The 20,242-nt window shown below is 33.7% G+C and overlaps 2 protein-coding genes across 2 annotated transcripts; one reads left to right on the top strand and one right to left on the bottom strand.

Annotated features, from left to right (window-relative positions):
• Positions 1 to 6,828: 6,828 nt before the first annotated feature.
• Positions 6,829 to 7,809, bottom strand: LOC122040031 (high-affinity nitrate transporter-activating protein 2.1-like). The gene is made up of 2 exons (XM_042599414.1): positions 7,613 to 7,809; positions 6,829 to 7,494 (listed from the first exon to the last, which is right to left on the bottom strand). The coding sequence occupies exons 1-2, from the start codon at positions 7,749 to 7,751 to the stop codon at positions 7,019 to 7,021; spliced, it is 615 nt and encodes a 204-aa protein (XP_042455348.1). The 5' UTR covers positions 7,752 to 7,809; the 3' UTR covers positions 6,829 to 7,018.
• A 10,321-nt stretch (positions 7,810 to 18,130) lies between these two features.
• Positions 18,131 to 19,695, top strand: LOC122044000 (fructose-bisphosphate aldolase 3, chloroplastic-like). Its single transcript, XM_042604550.1, has 5 exons — positions 18,131 to 18,265; positions 18,939 to 19,208; positions 19,294 to 19,403; positions 19,505 to 19,595; positions 19,669 to 19,695. Exons 1-5 carry the CDS (start codon positions 18,131 to 18,133, stop codon positions 19,693 to 19,695), a joined length of 633 nt encoding a protein of 210 aa, XP_042460484.1.
• Positions 19,696 to 20,242: the final 547 nt, after the last annotated feature.

The raw sequence follows: 20,242 nt of genomic DNA, 5'->3' as shown, positions 1-20,242 counted from the left end.
TAAAATAGTCTAAAAGATAATATAAAAAAAATCTTTCTCATCTATTTTTTTTAAATTTTAAACTAGATAGTTATAAGTAAATTCAATAATTAATTATAGTTATCTGTATGAATTTTGATTTAATCTTACTATTTTATTAAAAATCTCCCCCCTTTACTAATTAACTTTGGTGAAGCCTAAAATGCATTTACGTTAATGTCCTTTTTCCTATTTACACTAAAAATAATTCCAAGGTTTATTAGTAATTCCACAAGCGAAACATGTGATGTAGAGTTCAAGACTCGACTGCGACATATTATTATGAATTTTTCTCTGGTTGTTTTATATAAAAAAAATATAGTTCTCTTTAGTCTCACATCTTAGAATTGATAATACTATGATGAAAAAAGCTTCTATAAATATTTTAGGCCGACGATGTTAAAAAATATATTTTTCTTAGTTTTTTTTACTAAGACAAGTATAATATTAAAATAAAATATTTTTTTTACATAGGGAAGCCCGTTACAGTAGTTACTATTGTATGGGTCTGACGAATCTTACCCAAATAATTAATTCTTGGTTTATAAGGGTGATACTAGAAAATCCAAACAATTCAGATTTTCAAATACCCAAATAATTTATATATTATTATATTACACACGCAACGCGTGTGCACGATCATACTAGTATATTATAAATATTTTGATTTCAATATAAGTCAAAAGTTATTATCTCTCAAATCTTTTGCATGATAGCCCCTAATAAAAAAATACATAGAATTATTTGTCAAATTATACTAATCCTATCAATCCTACTTCAATTTTTATTAATCTTATTCTCATTCCACCCAAAAGATTTACATGATCCATGAATAATTTGGTACTTTCAGATTACGTTCAGGAGCATAATTTTACAAATTATATGGGCTAATTATTATGTACGAAAATAAATTCGGATAATTTCAAAATAAAATAATAAAGTAAGTTATTTTTAAAAGCTTTTTTTTTCAAAATATTTTTTTCACACCTTTTTCGACTTTACCATTGGATCCTATGGTCCCCTTGTCCCGATCGATTCTTGGACCAGGATAAGAAAATTGATAAGAGATAATGACCTTTACCTATTAACAGATGGAGATTTATTATCCCCCATTAATATAAAGAATGGATCATAATTGATCCAGTCTTTATAGACCATAGGATCCGCCCCGTTCTTAGGGCTTTGAACTGTAACTGGACTAATGGGCCAGGCAACGGTTTTTCATACGGGAGGCTCCTCGGTATAGGGCCATTCTTTCTGACACATTATTCACAATAATTTTTATTTTTTTTAAAAAAAATTATTATTATTATTATTATTATTTTCTAAAGATGAGATGATGTAGCTGTGTTAGGGCGGATCCGGGAATTATGGGCCAGATCGATGCCCATTTTAAAATAATTGAAAATATATTTTTAAACAACTATAATTATAATTATAATTATAATAATAATTAATAAATAATAGCTCATCAGGACTCAATTACTTTATTAAATAAGTTTAATTACTATGATGAATAATTCTTTTATTTTTTGATCGAGAAATAAAATAAATCAAAAGACTAAGATAAACCAAAATCAGTCAGGGGAAAAGTAAAATAATAACAAAATAATTATAAGGATAAAAGAAAAAGATAAAAGTCTTATCCTCATTTTTCAACATCTCGACTAGCTCTGACAACAAGAAAAGATAAAATAAAAACCGTTCTTATTGAAGAGAATGAAGGATTAGGCTTGTTGTTGGTCAATTAAAAAATTAAATAAGAAGGAGAGAAAGGAAGGCTGCTGTTCTTGAGAAGAGAAAGAAGAAAAGAGAGCTGCCTTGAAGAAGGAGAAGAGAAAAATAATTAACTGCAGTTGGGAAGAAAATATAAGAAGAACAGATGAAGAAATCGGCGTGTAGGCGTGTAATTAAGCGTGAGGCGGTGGGAGCCCGCTTGCGTAGTGGAAGGGAATTAAAAAAAACAAAAAGAAAATAAAAATAGTAGGTTTTCACAATTCTTTAATTCATTTTAAATCCATTTAATTTAATTTAATTTAATTTTAATTAAATCAAATCTAAATTAATTATACTATCTATATTCATGCACTATTCGATATATTTTATTCGATCTCAATCTAATTTTAATTTAACACATTCATTCGGTGACTTCGAATTGCTGCCTATATCCAAATCTTTCAAATATATATATCATTTTAATACTTTGATAATAATTATTAAGGCACATTAATTTATCTGATTTCCTCGTTTTATTCCTCCAGTCAAATTTAACTTTTTACTTTATTTTCCTCTCTCATTGACAAAAACTTCTCTGTCCTCGATTAACTTGTTTTGATGTTCCTCTACATGTCTCATAGAAGTTGAAGGAGTTTGAAATAAGTAATAAAGGATGTCTTTAAATTTTTTATCATCTTAGAAATTTACAAGACTTTAAATAGGTATAATATGAACTCTCTAAATCGATCAATAAATTTTGATCGAAATCCACTAATTGACTTAGATTATTTGAATTTCTAGAAACTTTGACTCATATGGTACAGTTGAGTAAAAGGAAGATAGATATAATATCAAAACTTGATTTTAATCAAAGAAATACTATGAGCATGATGTGTGAAGACCAAGATTATGTTGGATATGATATGAGAGGATCATGCCCAATGTGGGCATGACTTGAGCAATCAAGTCTATGTTAGCCTTGGTCTCTAGGAGACCAGGCTCAAGTATTCTAGCTGAAAGTTAACATAATATTGGAGCACCTCTAGAGAACACAAAATAAATAATGGAGAATACCTTTGGACTCTTTGCAACCTCATAAATCTATAAGATCTTAAATGAGTGCAATCTAAGCTCTCTAGGTCGATGAATATATTTAATTTGACCGAAATTCACTAATAAACTTAGGCTATTTGGACTTCTACAAACTTGCACCTAATCATTAGAGTTGAGTAAAAGGAAGGTACATATGATGTTAATCTTGGCTCTGATCAAAAGAACAGTGTGAACATGGTATGGGAAGGCTAGAACTACATTGGACATGATATGAGAGGATTAAGCCCAACGTGGTCTTGGTCTTCCCACACCATGATTATAATGTTCCTTTGATCAGAACCAAGGTTTGGCATCATATCTACCTTCCTCTTACTCAACTCTAGCGGATGGGTGTAAATTTACAGAAATCCAAATAGTTTAGTGTTGGTGCAGTTTATACTAACGGTCTAACTCAGGTTTTAATGAATGACAAGTGAGTTGAGTTAGGTGTTGTTGTGATATAATTGCTTAACCAAGTGTGCAGGAGTTGACGAATTTGGAGAGTCTGGCATTAGGCTGAAGTCCAGCTAGGTCTGTTGTTAGATCGATCACACGTGAGAGGGGGTGAATCACGTGGTTTTCAAAAATTTTCTTTTTGGTTTTAAAAACATAGTAGAGTACACAGTGGAAAATTAAAATAAAAAGCTAACACCAGAAAACACAAGCGGTTTACTTGGTTCAGAGCCTTCGGCGACTCTTATTCCAAGACCCAAGTCCCGCGGACCTATCGATGGATAATTCACTAAAGACCTCTTCCGGTACCCCTGAAAGAGGGAATCGAATACAGAGAATAATTTGAATAAGTGTAACAGGCTACACTTTCTGTTTGCAGAATGTAAGTACAACAGTAAAGTATGTTACCGACACCTAGAGTTTGAATGCGGAAGTGTTCATGTGTTGATGTCGGTCTATCAGCAGCGATCGGAAGTCCTCGGAAGAGTTGTCGAGCGCAGTAGCTTTGCAGCAGAGTCGTAGCAGAAGGCTGGAGCAGTCAGAAGCTTGAATGAACGTGCAATAGTTCATATATTAGTTATGTACCAATGCCTTCTCGAGACAGCCTTATAAAAGGCATGGAAGGCACCTTCCATAGCCATGGAAGGCACCTCCAATGAGTCAAATTCGATCCCGAACATCCCGACACTTATCCACGACTTTGGTCAAAATTTATCCTGCGAAAGGCGTCTTCCATAGCCATGGAATGCGCCTCCTAACTTCACTGCTTGAAGGCACCTTCGGACACTATTCATCTGAAGGAAACTTTCTCATTTTGTTCTGCAAAACAACGTTAGTCCAAATAACCTGCAAAATAAGTATTAGAATAAATAATAATTTAATAATAAAGAATAGTAATTAGTTCCTATCCTCTCAGGACCAGGAAATAGTCAAGGTCTCAGTTTATGGATCATAAATGGACTTAAACTGGATTGACGCCTACTGTCCCTTCAATCGAGGCGCGTCCTCACTTGGTCACTCTCTTCCAATGACTTACCTTAACTTACCAGTTTGTCAGACATCTGGTCAGCCCGTCGACCCATCTGGACTTCATGCCAGCTTTCAATCGACCCGTTAACCTAATTGGACTTCTTACCAGATATTCAGTCAGCCCGTCGACCTATCTGGTCTTCGTATCAGCTATCCGGTCGGTCCATCGACTTAGTTGAATTTCTTGCCAAATATCCGGTCAGCCCATCGACCTATCTGAACTTCATACCAGCTATCCGGTCGGCTCGTTGACCTAGCTGGGCTTTCTGCCAGATATTCGGTCGGCCTGTCGACCTATCTGGACTTCGTACTGCACACTTAATCATGTGGTTAGATTACAACAGAACCTAACTTAACTTACTTGTCATTCATCAAAACCTGAGTTAGACCGTTAGTGCAAAACTGCACCAACATCCGTTGAACCTGATAGTTGGTGCGAAGCCTAGATAGGTCAAAGGGCCGACCTGATATCTGGCAGGGAGTCCGGTTGGATCCGCCAAACATGATGACTGATAGAAGTCCAGTTGGGTCTACAAATATAACAACTGCATGAATACCTGGTGGTTCAAGAGGTTGTTAATCGACTACAAGTTGGTAAGTAAAGGTAAGTCACTGGAGGAGAGTGACTTGATGAGGACACATCCTGGTTGAGGGACGGTAAGTGTCAGTTCAGTTTAGGTCCATTTTGGATTCCTAAACTGAGACATTAACTAGTTCCTGGTCTAGGGAGGATAGGAGATAATGATTATTACTCATGATTATCGTGTTAACATTTGTCTTGCAGGTTATTATTTTGTTTATTGGGCTAACACGTTTTGTAGGGCAAGAAGAATACAAAAAGCTTCGAGTGAACACTACATGAGGTGTCTTCAAGTATTAGAAGGCGCCTTCAGTGCATAGAAGGCGCCTTCCGTAGGATAAAATTCTAACCTCTTTGACAATAAGGATCAGCTCTTTTTAGGATCAAGTTTTACAGGCTGGAGGTGCCTTCAACCCTATAGAAGGCGCCTTCCACAACCTTTATAAGAGCATCTTGATCAAGCTTCAACATATAACATAAACACAAGCTTGTACGCGTCCAATTGAGGTCCCGACTGCTCCGACTTCCTGCTATGACTCTGCTATAACGCTGCTATGCCTGTCAACCGCTGAGAAGCCATCTAAACACCAAACTCAAGTCGACCGACTTTGAAAAGAAAGTGTTTGGTAACTTTAAATTCTATACTTAATTATTGCAAAAGGACAAGTGTAGTGTGTTGCACTTGCTCCAATTTTCCTTGTACTCGATCCCCTCTTCCGGCGGTTTCGGAAGAGGTATTTTAGTGGATTACCCATCGATAGATTTGCAGGACCTGGGTCTTGGAGTAGGAGTCGCTGAAAACTCCAAACCAAGTAAAATCAATTGTATCTATCTCTATCTTCTTACTTATTTTTTTCTATGTTGTGCCAATGCGTACTTTGATCTCAAAATGAAAAAAAAAACAAATTTTTTAAAACCACATGATTCACCCCCCCTTCATGTTCGACTCGATTCAACACCTAGATCCATCAATTTCGATCAAACCTCACTGATTAATTTAGAGAGTTCACATTGTATTCATTTCAGACTACAAGAAGTCCAAAGATGTCTTCTATTACTTGCATTGCAAAAAAAAAAAGATAATAGACAATACTTTAAAAGCGTTGTCATTTTTTACAAAGACAAATTTATGCGTTGTCTTTGTTAAAGACAACACATAAAAAAGCATTGTCTTTTTTAAAGACGACGTATAAAAAAGTGTTGTTTTTTTTTAAAAACAACGCATAAAAAACATTGTCTTTTTTAGCAAAGACAATAGTTTCACAAATGCAAAAAGAAAAAAATTATTTTTTTAACAAAAGATAATAAGTTTTAAACTGTTGTATTTTAATACCAAAAACAAATAAAAATAAATCTATTTTAATCAACAACATATTATTAAATAAACAAAAGAGGTAGTGTGCCTCTTAAGAAAGGATGTGATCTACATTATTCAATTCAAAATGAATGGATGAGATCTAATTGAACCAAGAGGTTCTTACACTCTTTCATTTAGTATAAATAAAGTTTCTCACATCCTTATTTCACTCACTCAATTTCTTCTAAGCAAAGTAAGCATTGCATTCTATACTTGCATTGGAGAGTTCGAGAAGCCTCTTCGGTTCGGAGGTCTTGCGATTTGCAGTGCTGCTATCGCAAGATAAAATCGTTGTATCTTGGGAGACGATTGTTGTGTTCCGTGAGCATCATGTGCGGGGCAAATTCGTCTTAAAGAAATAGAGTCTAACTCTAGTCTCAACTAAAACGATAGTATATCATCATTCTGTCTGTGCTCAGATTGCACGAATACAAAAATCTCAACAGGGGAAATCAATTATTTACAAATAGCTAATATTTTTCATAGCTATTGAATCGGAGAAGATATGAGGCCAGGGAACCAACGTCAATCAATCTTCGCCTATCCTAACCTTATACATCACAATAATAAAGGAGATTAATAATAATAGCAAGATTGATATATATTTATTCTGATTGATTAAAATTTTCAGGACAATCCTTTTTTGCAACAACGTAACCACACTCACACTGCTCGCAAGCATATCGTTAATGCGACATCACATATTTCTTCTAACTACAATATATATAGTAATAGTAGTGAAATAGCTAGAACACCGCCACGTATGATCTCCTTCACGTCTGCTTCCTCTTCCCCACGTAGAAGAAGAAGAACAACGCCGCAACGGAGAAAGCCGAGAAACAGGCGGCGGCAATGTCAAGCGACGCGTGGCGGCCGGATATCCCCGCCACCTCGAACAAGTTCGTCGTCTTCTTCGCGTCCGTCGTCTGCCCGTAGGCCACCTGCGTGCCGTCGGCGTCGAGCGCGTACGCCCGCACGAAGTAGGTGGCCGTGGGGATATCCCTCTCCACCGTGTACTCGTACGACCCGACGGCGTCGCCGCCGCCGTAGGCCACGCTGGCGATCTTGAACTGGCACGTCTTGTCCTTCTTCAGCTCGTCGTAGGTTTTGCGCCACCGGCGGTCGGTCTGGCTCACCGGCGCATAGCACAGGACCAGCTTGACCTTCTTGTAGGCGGAGTCGGTGCCGGCCGCCAGGCTCTCGTTCAGCGACCAGCTCACCTTGATCTGATCGACGCCGGCGTTCAACACTGCGTTGAACCAAAAGGAAAAAAAAATACAAAATTGAAAAATTACTCAGGGAATTAGTAACAAATATTTGGAGATCATCAATCAATTCTAAGAGCTAGCAGATTTAAGCTAGCAAACCTTGGCCTGTCGTTGGAGACGCAGTGACGACGAGAGTTTGGTGAAGAGAAGAGAAGAACACTGACGCCGTGGAAGGTGCCACAAAGCCAATCACTAGCAGAAGCACAAGAGCAGCCTCAGACGAGACTACAGCCGCCATTGTTGAATCCCTCTTTCTCGGCTTCTTCTTCTTGTTTCCCTTTATGTATGATTTGTTGCGGAGTTACCGATGGGGAGACTTTGTATATATAGGCGTAGATATATTACAAGGACAACGAACAAACACAGTTGACTTTCCTTCAAAATGCTCTTCAGGACCACCAAAGGATGCTGCGGCACTTCACATCGACCTTTGATTTTGGAATTAATGGTGATTAATTAAATTATCGCGCGTGGCTCTTAGATTCGGCCAAGGGGCAAGCAAAAGTGGTTTGACTTTTTGTAGTTGACATCTTCTTAGCTTGCATGTTTAAGATGTGAGTAGTCGAGCTAGCTAGCCAGGCAATTAAATTGTTTATCGATTGAGAAGATAGAGAGAAGGAGACGAAAGGAGAGAACACAAAGCGTGGCGTGGCGACAGCAACGCGCATGACGAAGCTCATTCTGAAGAAAATTAAACAGCTGTTTGTTGCTTCAGGTACTATTAAATGAGTTTGAGATTAATAATTCAAATGAGTTAGACTTCCGGACAGAGGAAAAGACGGCATATTTTCTAATTACGGACGCGCGTACTTCTAATCAACTTTGAATACCAGTCTATTATTTTTATGAAAAATATTTTAAAGTAAATTTTGAATATACATATATAAACTGCATTTAAGATTTATCCCATATGCTAATCAAGAGGAATATTAGTCGGAAGAAGTCTAAAAAAATTATTTTAATTTGATCAAAATTATTATATATTTATTAAAATATTTTAATTGATCAGAATTATTCAGGATCAAAATTTCTGCGAGGTCAACAATTATTATTTTAAACTTATTGTAGCAGCTATAGAAACTAATTTTAGTTTTAAAATAATTTTAAGTAATATTATTTAAGAAATTTTGATCATAAAAATTATTTCAATAATAACCGTGCTCTATGTCTAGTAATTTTTATTAAATTGGGTTAGTTTACTTTAACATGTTTATATTGGCTGTGCTTGTAACTGTTACACGTTATAATATGTAATTCATATATAACTACTATAAAAGTATTTTCATGATAAAAATATATTAGGATGTTCTTGTGGTTTTTTTTTTTTTCAAAAAGAGAGCTTATAGCAAGGAGTAGTATATATCCTTTATCCTTTTAATACTTTTGAGAATTTTCTTATTCTCAAAGTTTATTCTTTTTTTTTTCTCTAATCATGATCATGAGTTTAAAATATATTAGTGGACAATACAATATTAATTTTATCTATGTCAAAGTGTCCATTTTTGGCCAAAAAATGGAGTTGTCAATGATAAAAATAATGTTTGCCTACCACCATGCAAATAAAATGATGATATTTGAAGTGTCCAAATTACTTTATCAAGATCATCTTGTTGTTGTGAGATCTTAAAAATATTCAAAATGACCCTCAGTAATTTTTTTAATCTAAGTTTGTTTTCTTATTAAATGCGATTTGTTATGTATTCTCAATTGTTGACTAATATATTTTATTATCAAACAAACAGTGATTGCGGACTTAATGGATATTTTAGTTTTACATAAATATATGGCATTGTTGTAAGAATATTTCTATTGCCCGTGTTCAAATTAATTTATATCAAGAGGTGTTGTACTTTTATTATATTGCTGAAGTATATTTCCAAACACGGCTCTTTAGACAACCCAACTAGTGCTTATTACATTTTGAGAAGATATTAACATTGATTTTATCTTTAGCTTACCTCTCACTCAAAGGCAAAATGGTTATATTTGTAGGATCAAAAGTGCTAGGGGTGAGATGAATAACGTTCGTGGCTAGCTTTCGTGTTCGTTTAAAATTCAGAGAGTAAAAAGTAGTAGAACAAAGATAGAAGAGAAAGAAAATATAATGCTAATACAACTAAGTTTTACTTGGTTCGAAGCTTGTGACGACTTCTACTCCAAGACCTGCACTTGAGAATGTTTCGTTAGGCAATCACTAAATTAATCAAAAGATACAAATACAATTTCAATTGAGTATGAGTAACTCGAATAATAAAAAAAATACCGACAACTTGGAGAAAGAGAATTTTAGCGTAGTGTCATCAGAGCAGCTTTTGAGCGTCGTAGAAACCTTTTTAGAGTAGCACACAGGAGTGGAAGTTGTTTCAATTGATGTGTTTGAGCTACTAGTCAAAGTTTCCTTTTATAGTCCCATCCGGGTGTCTGGATCCCATCCCGGACACCTCAATTGTGCTGACGTGGCGAGCTCTTATCGAAACTTCATCCTTAAAGCTTATCCATGTCTAGGCACCCGGACTCCTTCAGGTGCCTAGACCGCTGGCGCAGGTCAATCATTTGTTGTGCTCCAACTGAGCGTGATGATGAGATTTCGCTTGTCTAGGAGCTTGAAGCAACTCTGGGCGCTTAGACTACCCAGGTGTCTGGCTAGGCACCCGTCGTCAAAGCTTACCCGGGTGCCTGGAGCAAGTTCGGGCGCTCAGAGCAAGTTCGGCCACCCGGACCACCTTTTTCCTGTAACAGTATATAAAGAATAATTTTGACAGCATCTGGACTGTCCAGTCCAGATTTTGAGTTTCACTGAAACTCTAAGACAAATCGACACCTATCGTTCCCTCTTCGGAGAACATGTCTTCACCTACTCCTCTTAGGAGAATTTACCTCTTACCAAACCGGTCCTATAGACCGTTTGGACTTTTGCTCAGCGTCCGAGGCATCAAGACTTTCTGCTGGACGTCCGATCCTCAATCCGTCTAGTCTTCCGCCTATTGTCTACGACCCTCAGGACTTTCACCTAGCATCCTCGATCCGAAGATTTCGTCCAATGTCCTCGACCCGCCAAGACTTTACCCAATCCCCTGGACCAGGATGTCGTTGCCTAACCACAGTTAGGACTTTCTACCTTTTGCCTAGTCTCAACTAGGACTTTTACTTTGCCTAAGATCACTTAGGACTTTTCTGCATATATAGTTAAACTTGTTAGAACAACAATAACACTTAACTTAGAACCCTATGTCATTATCAAAAACTCATATTCGATCGTCTAGTGCTTTCTACACTAACAATCTCTCCCTTTTTGATTATGCCAATACAGTTTATAGTTTAGTTAAGTAAATAGATAACAAGTAAGTATCTTCACAAGTAAGATTTTTTTTTTCCAAAAAATAAGTTTCTAAGTATTGAAATAGAACTAAGAAATTCTTAAGAGTTCAAAAACTCCCCTTGAAATATAGCATTTTCTTTAGCTTTAAAAAAAAACTTAGCTTTTCTTTTTCCAAAAATTTAGTTTTTTTTTCTTTCAAATAAGTCCCCTTGAAATATAGTATTTTCTTTAGCTTAAAAAAAAAAACTTAGCTTTTCTTTTTCCAAAAATTTAGTTTCTTTTTCTTTCAAAATACTTAGCTAAAAATACTTAGTTAAAAACACTTTTTTAGAAAACACTTGCTTATTGAAAAATACTTAAACTTTAAATTTTGTTTTTCAAAAATACTTAAACTTGCTTTTTGAAAAAAAACTTAATCTTTAAACTTTACTTTTCAAAAATACTTAAACATGCATTTTTTTTTAAAAAAACTTAAACATTAAACTTTACTTTTAAAAAATAGTTAAACTTACTTATTGAAAAAAAAACTTAAATTTTAAACTTTACTTTTCAAAAATAGTTAATTTATTTTTTCAAAAATATTTAACCTTTAAACTTTATTTTTCAAAAATAGTTAAACTTATTTTTTTCAAAAATATTTAACCTTTAAACTTTGTTTTTTAAAAATAGTTAAACTTAGTTTTTCATAAACATTTAACCTTGAAAAAAAACTTAACATAACTCCTTTTAATCCCCCTTTGACATATATATAAAAAACTAAGCAGAGAGAAGAAGCTATTTAAAAAAATAGTACGTATTTTCATTTTTTTTAAAAAAAATACTAGCTTTTAATCTTTTATAAAATACTATTTTTAGTCTCCCCTTGATTAATGCCTTAAAACTCTTTAAGTAAGTGCTTTAAGTTTAAAGGGGTGATTAACTTTAAGATGATTATGGTCCTAGAGTCCAAACATGGAAAAATCAAAGTAAAAATGACTTTGTAAAAAAAATATTACAAATAATCATTTACTATCCTTAAAAGAAATGACTAGCCTTTAGTTACTAACTATTTATCATAAAGTAGTAGCGTTCACTTAATTATTCAAATTAAGTACGTGATCCAGTTAATTTTACTAAAAAAGATGACTTAACCTGATCAATTTGAATTGATATTTATAATCCAGATTTATATTGATGCATAGACATAAGTATTCTGAAGTTCATGCAAAGTTCTAAGCATCCCACACATTTCTAAGTGTTTTTAATCATAAGCAAGGTAGTCCTAGTGTACTTGTGAGATGCTGGCTTCTAAAAGCTATATGATCATGCTTTTTAGGGGTAAAGCCTAGTCTAAATCCATAGTATAACTTGAAAACATTTATTTTGAAAGGCTAGGGGTTAAAGTTAAAAACATATATTAACTTTTAAAAACTATAAATTTTGAAAAATAGATTTTTAAAGCAAAAACTTAAACTTAATGAAAAGTAAGCAACCTATTCTACTATGCACATACTTAATTGTCTTCTGAGTGTACTGACTCAAGTTCAAGTAAGGATTTTATAAAAATATTTGTTAGGTTTGACTTAGACTCAATATAGCCAAGTACAATATCACTCCTACCTACATGATCCCTTGCAAAGTGATACTTAACTTCTATGTGTTTAGTCCTCTAGTGGTGTATTAGATTTTTGGTTGAATTGATTGAGCTTATGTTATCAATTGAAACTTTTATATTTTTATATTCTAATTGATAATCTTTTAAGGTGTGTATCATCCATAAAATTTGAGATACATATTCCCCTATAGCTATGTACTTTGTTTCAGTAGTGAAAAATATAACACAGTATTACTTTCTACTGGACCAGCTTCCTAGGCGCTAACCTAGAAGTTAATAGCTTCCACTTGTACTTTTTATATCTAGTTTATACTCAGCATAGTCTGAGTCAAAGTACCCAACTAAGTTAAATGTGTTTGTCCTAGGGTACAAGAGTTCTACACTTAGTGCCCCTTTAATATGTCTAAGTATTCTTTTTAACATTTGTTAAATATGATTCTTTTGCACATGATTGGTATCTAACATACATATCAATTGCAAATAAAATATCAGGTCGACTTGTAGTTAAGTATAGTAGACTCCCTAATGCACTTCTATAGTACTTTAAGTCTACTAGTTTGCTTTCTAAATAAGAGCAAATTTTTACATTGATTTCCATTGGGGTATTAATGTTTTTACATTTTTCATTCTAAATTTTTTAATTAGTTCTTTAGTGTATTTTCTTTGGTTGACATAAATATCGTCTTTAGTCTGTTTTATTTGTAAACCTAAGAAAAAAATTAAGTTTTCCCACTAGACTCATTTTAAATTTATTTTCCATTAATTTAATGATTTTTTTTAAAAATTAGTATTAGTTGAGCCAAAAATTATATCGTCTACATAGATTTGGGCTATAAAGATATCTTTTCTAGGGTTTTAATAAATAGGGTTGAGTCTATTTGGCTTTAGTTAAACCCTTTTGATATTAGGTATGTTTATATTCATTCATACCAAACTCTAGGTGCTTGTTTTAATCCATATAATGTCTTTTTTTAATTTAAGGACATGATTTAGGTAGTCTAAGTTCTCAAATTCTAGGGGTTGATTTACATAAATCTCTTCTTTGATGAATCCATTAAGCAATGTGGACTTTATATCTATTTGAAATAACTTGAATCCTTTATGTGCTATATAAGCTAGCAGCATCCTAATAGATTCAAATCCGACTACAGGTGCATATGTTTCATCATAATTTAACCCTTCTACTTGGTTGAACCCCTTAGCTACTAGTATATCTTTATTTCTTACTATTTCTCCTTTATCATCTAGTTTATTCCTAAAAACCCACTTAGTATCAATTATGGTTTTATTTGTTGGTTTAGGTACTAGTTCCCATACTTAATTTCTTTTAAATTGGCCTAGTTCTTCTTACATTATGAATATCCAATATGGTCATGTAGGGCTTCTTCTATAGTTTTGGGTTTAATTTTGGATATAAGGGCTATTTAACTTAGATTTCTATAGGATGATCAAGTTCGGGCTCGTAGGTTTGGGTCACTCAAAATTTGATCAGATGGGTGATTAGATCTTATCCTAGATGGTCTTATGTTAGGGTCAACAATTGGTTCTTTTGATTCATTTGATTCAGATCGAATTTCATTATCTTTCTCATCGTCTATGTTTCTTGTATTTTTATTATTATTTTGATTGATTAAGTTAGATAAATTATTTTATTCATCAAATATTACATTGGTTGTTTCTTCAACTTTTAGGGTATCTTTATTATACACTCTATTAACCCTACTAGTTGTGGAATACCCTAGAAATATATGAGATGTTGATTTGGATATAAATTTTCCTAAGTAATCTTTAGTATTTAATATTTAAACTTTACACCAAAATAATCTAAGTTGAGTATTTTATTATAATATATTTCATAAGGGGCTTTATTGTAAAATTTATTAATTAAAATTCTATTTTGAATATAATAGGTTGTGTTTATTGCTTCTGCCCAAAACTGATTACTTAGGTTGTATTCTTTAACATGGTTCTACCGGCTTCCTGTAATGTCCTATTTTTGCTTTCCACTAGTCCATTTTATTGAGGGGTTCTAGGATATGAAAGTTCATGGTGATATTCATTAGTTTGGTAAAATTCTGTAAACCTATGATTTTCAAATCCCCCCTCCCCCAATGATCACTTCCGATTCTTTTAACTTTGGTATCTTTTTTATTTTATATTAATTTACAAAAATTATTGAAGGTTTCAAAGGTTTCATCTTTCATTTTTAAAAATTTTACCAAGTAAAACTTGAGTAGTCATCAATTATTACTAAGCAGTGTTAGTTTCTACTTAGTGACTTGGCTTTGTGTAAATCAAATAGATCTAAATGTAGGAGCTCAAGTATTGAGTTGATTCAATTTAGGTTTGTTAGTTTGTGGGTTGACTTGGTTTGTTTACCTTGTTGATAAGCATTACATATTATGTATTCTAAAGTTTTTAATTTTGATAAATCTCTAACTAAATTATTTTGACTCATTTTTAAAATGAATCTGATGTAAGTGTGACCCAGTTTTCTGTGCCACAATTTGATTTTCTCTTATTATGTCAATAGACACTTGAGTTAGGAGGTTGGTAGTTTATTGTATAAATGATATTTTTTCTAATTCCCTTAAGTGTAATTTGAGAGTTTTCGATATTCTTAATACATATTCAAAGGTTGAAAATGTTACTAGATAGCTAGAGTTACATAATTGACTTATGCTAAGTAAATTAAACTTAAAATTTTCAACTAATAATACTTTTTAAATAATGAAATCGGAGTTCAATTTAATATTACCTGCTTTGATTACTTTAAGTTTTCCGTTGTTGTGTGCAATCGACCCTAAGTTATTGAGTTTTAGCTTAGTGAACTTCAATCTGTTTCTAGTCATGTGTCTGGAGCATCCACTATCCAATATCCATTAGTCCAAATCATTATGTTCCTATACATAAAGTATTTGATTTGGTTCCAATTTAAATGGATAATAAGATAGATTGATTAAATTCAACCACTTATTTTCCATCTCACTTCATCTAGATTTTCAATCATGTTATAATTATGAGTGTTTGTGAGATGGTTGATTAAGTTTAACTTAGGTTTGATGTTTGATTGAGGTTTAATTTAAGGTTCATTAGGTTTAATTAGATTAGTTTAGGTTTAATTTTATTTAGGTTTTATTGAGTTAATTTTGGTTTAATTAGATTAAGTGAGTTTGATTTAGGTTTAATTAGATTAAGTTTGGTTTACTTCAAGGTTTGATTAAGGTAATTTTGGTTTAATTAGATTAAATTAGATTAAGTTAGATTTAGATTTAATTAGATTAAATTTTGTTTGGTTTTAATTAGATTAGATTAATTTTATTTGATTTTAATTAGATTTAATTTTGTTTGGTTTAATTGTATTTAATTCTGTTTGGTTTAATTAGACTTAATTAGATTAAATTAGACTTCATTTTGTTTGGTTTTGATTAGATTTAATTTTGTTTGGATTAAATTGGATTTCATTAGATTAAATTAGATTTAATTTTGTTTGGTTTTAATTGGATTAAATTAATTTTGTTTGGTTTTAATTAGATTTAATTCTATTTGGTTGGATTAGGCTAATTCTCAATTTTAACCTAAATTCATCTCATTCTTTTCTAGATTTTCAATCAGGAAACTTTAAAATTTTTGCAAGATGGTTAATTTTATCTTCAATTTAAGTTGAAGTCTATGGATTTATTTACATTTGAGTTAGACTAAGTTTTAATAGTTAGTCGGTTAAATATCAATTTCAATAATTAACTTCCAAACTGTGGCGAGGCACGAGACATTCTTGGATGTTGGAGCAATAACTACTTTTAGACAAAATCTTTTAAAGAAATTGAACATTTAACTTTCTTTATGAGAATCCTTAGTCTAACTAAACAAGTGTTGCTCAAGCCTCAGTTAGGGATGGCAATTTTCCCCGCGGGTTTGGGGCCCCGCGGGGAAAACCCGAAATGGGGATGGGGATCCCCGATTTTTCGGGGATGGGGCGGGTTTGGGGCGGGTATGGGAATACTATCCTCATCCCCGAACCCGCCCCGAATATTATTATTATTAATATTAATAAATAATAATATGATTTTTTTAAAAAATATTAATAATAGTGTTAACATTAATCTATTGGCTTCAAATAGGCAACAAGATCTGTGAGGTCTGTATGTACTTCATGATTTACCTGAGCTATTATTCGGAACCATGTCTTCTGTATTTCCCTGTTTGCCATCCTTGCAGGAAATCGAGCTGAATAAGACTAGCTGGAATGCACTGTTTGAGCCTTACCTTTTCTTTGAGACATACAAAAATTATCTCCAGGTTGACATTGTTGCTGCCGATAGATCATGGAGATGGGGCGGGGATGGGGAATCCCCGAACCCGAAAAAATGAAAATGGGGCGGGGATGGGAATGGCAAACCCGCCCCCGCCCCGCCCCATTGCCATCCCTAGCCTCAGTCATTATCTATCCTAATCTAGGTATAAATAATGAAAGCGGTAAATGAAACATCAAACAAGTCTATCTAATAATGAAAATGGTCTTTCTATTGGCTTCCCTTGGATCATAGTCTCGATAAGCTCTATCAAGATAGTAGATTTGGTCCTTGAAAATCCAATATTGATCAAATCTAGCCAGCTTAATTAATCAAGTTAGACTTGAGGACCCATGCTTGGACTACTTTTCTATTGGTTCAATTAACTAGAGATAGGTAAGATTTAAATTTTTGTTTAGCCTTATACCCAAGTTCGGATCAATTGTATATGACGCTTTATTTTTCAAGAATCAAATCAAGATTTTTGGAACCCAAGGTGAACTGTTCTAATGTGTCATTTAGTTTCTTGACTTGACTTTTCAAGTTGGAATTTTCTTCCTCAAGTTGTTGGACTTGAGTTGAAGTTTTAGCATGAATAGATTTGGTTAAAGAACTTGAGTTAGTCACTTCCTTAAAGGTTGTTACTTCTATTTGAAGTGACTTGACCCGGATATTGGACTTACACTACAACAAAATCCTCATTCAACAACACTTAAACGACAACGGTTTTATGCCAAATCGTTGTTGTTTTGCCTTTTAACAACGGTTTTAACAAAAACCGTTGTCTTTTAGCAGTTTTATTTGCCTACGACAACGGTTTTTAAAAACCGTTGTCTATTTATGTTTTTTTAGGGCTCGACAATGGTTTTTAAATGCTACGACAACAGTTTTTGAAAACTGTTATCTATGTGCGCTTTTCTGGGATTACGACAACAGTTTTTGAAAACCGTTGTCTATTAAGTGATGTTGAATACCAGTGTTTTTTCCTTCGGCGTTTTTCCCCCTTCGTCATTTTTTACCGCCGCATTTTTTCTTTCCCTCTCCCCGAAAATTTTTTGCCACCGCATTCTCCCCTTACCTTCTCGATCCCTAAGCATTTTCGTCCCTCTTTTCTCACAATCTCTCGCTCACTGGAGCCGCATAGGAGCAGCAACAGCCGAGAAGAGCGATCGCAGGGCGACAGCGAGGGTCCGGATCATGGGAGCGTGCGCAACGGAGGCCAGGACGTGATCTGGAGTTCCAGATCTACTGATCTAGGTTACTTTCCGTTTCTCAGTTTGTTTGCATTACCAATTCCTTCTTTTATTTTGGTTTGTTCATCTTCTTCCACCTCCTTGCGTCGCCGATCGAAGAAACTGATGTCATTCTAGGTTTTCTTCCCCATTTTTTTTTGTCGCGTTCATCCTATTGCGATGGGATCTCTTTCCCATGAGAGAAAATATGATACCTTTGCTCCTCCCTCATCTCCTTGTGCGTTGAAGTACATCGAGCATCATGTATCCAAGTTGGACACACTTGCAGGCGTCGCCATAAAGTACGGTGTTGAGGTAATTCGGATTTTTCTTTACTAAATGTTGATCTTGTTTCAGAAATGAGAGGGAAAAAGTTTCTTTTGATGAATATTGCTAAAAAAATCTTGGTTTTACTTATTTCTCTTGAATCCTAAATCAGTAAATGTGTGATAACTATTAGATGTTGCTATTCTTTCTCTCCATTATGTAGCCCTTTGATTAATATTTGTCAATTTTCCATAGCTTTTTCACTTTTAGATCTTTCAAGCATCTAATTTTTCACTTTGATTAATATTTGTCGATATATACAGTTGGATGATATATTGGTTAGGTTGTATCATGTTACAGCCTCTAGTTTCTTGACAGTGTTCCAAATATGGACACACCAATATTTTTGTTCATTATTATTTATTTGTCGCACAACCATATGACAATTTTTGAGAAACTATAGAAGGATAATCATTTGTAAAGTAGTGTAAATTCATCTCTATAAGAAAGAAAGAGAAGATGATTAACAAGCAATGTAGATTGGTGAATGATTCATCACTTTTATTTTGAAACAAAATAAGCAGATTTGTCTCAGGATTTTGTACACTGTTTTTGGTTTTTGCTTTTCTATAAATTTTGTTTTGTTGCTTGGTAAACATTGTCAGTGTTGGTCTGCTTTTTTTTCTTTGCTTAGCCAATTGCTTGCTCATTACTATTCTAGAAATCTATTGCTTCACCTGGGCATGGAATTCTTGCTGTCGATGAATCAAATGCTACATGTGGAAAGAGGCTTGCTTCAATTGGTCTGGAGAATACAGAACAAAACCGCCAAGCTTATAGACAGCTTTTGTTGACCACCTCGGGTCTAGGTGCATATATATCTGGGGCTATTCTTTATGAGGAAACACTATACCAATCGACCATAGATGGAAAGAAGTTCGTGGACTGCTTACACCATGAGAAAATCATGCCCAGTATTAAGGTTGATAAGGTAATTATTATCTTCAAAGTTATGACAATTTCTGTTTTACTCATATGAAATGTTGAAGTTTGTTTTTCTTTGTTCCATTGTCAAGGGTTTGGTCCCATTACCTGGATCAAACAATGAATCTTGGTGCCAAGGATTGGATGGATTGGCCTCAAGATGTGCTGAGTATTACAAACAAGGCGCACGTTTTGCTAAATGGTTTGTATAGTTTTTTACGTCCTATTTACTAGCTTTGTCGTATTGTACTTGATCCAATTATGTCGATATGTATCTTCTAATTACTTAAGAAAAAATTGCAGGAGAACAGCTGTTAGCATTCCTTCTGGACCTTCTACTCTGGTTGTTAAGGAGGCTGCATGGGGACTTGCTCATTATGCTGCTATTGCCCAGGTAAATGAGACAACCTTTGCTAGTATGCATGACTAAATTCTTCAGATATCACACCATGCATGGAAATTTTCAGCCTCACATGCCAGAAACAACTAATTGATTATGGTTGCCAGTTTGTTGAAATTTTAGGTTTTTTCCTTTACTTTTTATTTTTTTTTGAAAATTTAACAAAAGTATTGTAGGAATGTTACCCTTTACAGTAGATCCTTGATATGTATAATCATATAATTGTAAAGAAGAAAGTGCATTAAGTTAAGCATGAAGTTTCCTTTGCATAAGCTAACATACCATGCTCTTCTATGTGCCTTTCACAATTAATGTCACTTAGTCGATTCTATGGTCTACCTTTTATAACCAGTAGGAGTTGCATTTTTATATGGTATTCTTCTAAGATGGATGATGATTACAAAAGTTAGTAACACTTCTTATACTCTGAAGTTAAAATTGGTTATTATATATAAAAAATTTTAAACTAGGCATCTCATGTACATCTCTATATAATATATCTGAAGAAAATCGTCAACATAATGATCAATGAATTCTAAAAGAATAATGTAGAATGAATTTGAAGTGGTCATATGTGTCCACATGCATATGAAATATTTTGCATCACGTATCCCAAATATGCCTATGTAGTCTCATATGGT

Source organism: Zingiber officinale, chromosome 2A (genome assembly GCF_018446385.1).
Source record: "Zingiber officinale cultivar Zhangliang chromosome 2A, Zo_v1.1, whole genome shotgun sequence".
Lineage (NCBI taxonomy): Eukaryota > Viridiplantae > Streptophyta > Magnoliopsida > Zingiberales > Zingiberaceae > Zingiber > Zingiber officinale.
This window is presented reverse-complemented; position numbering and strand designations above follow the sequence as displayed.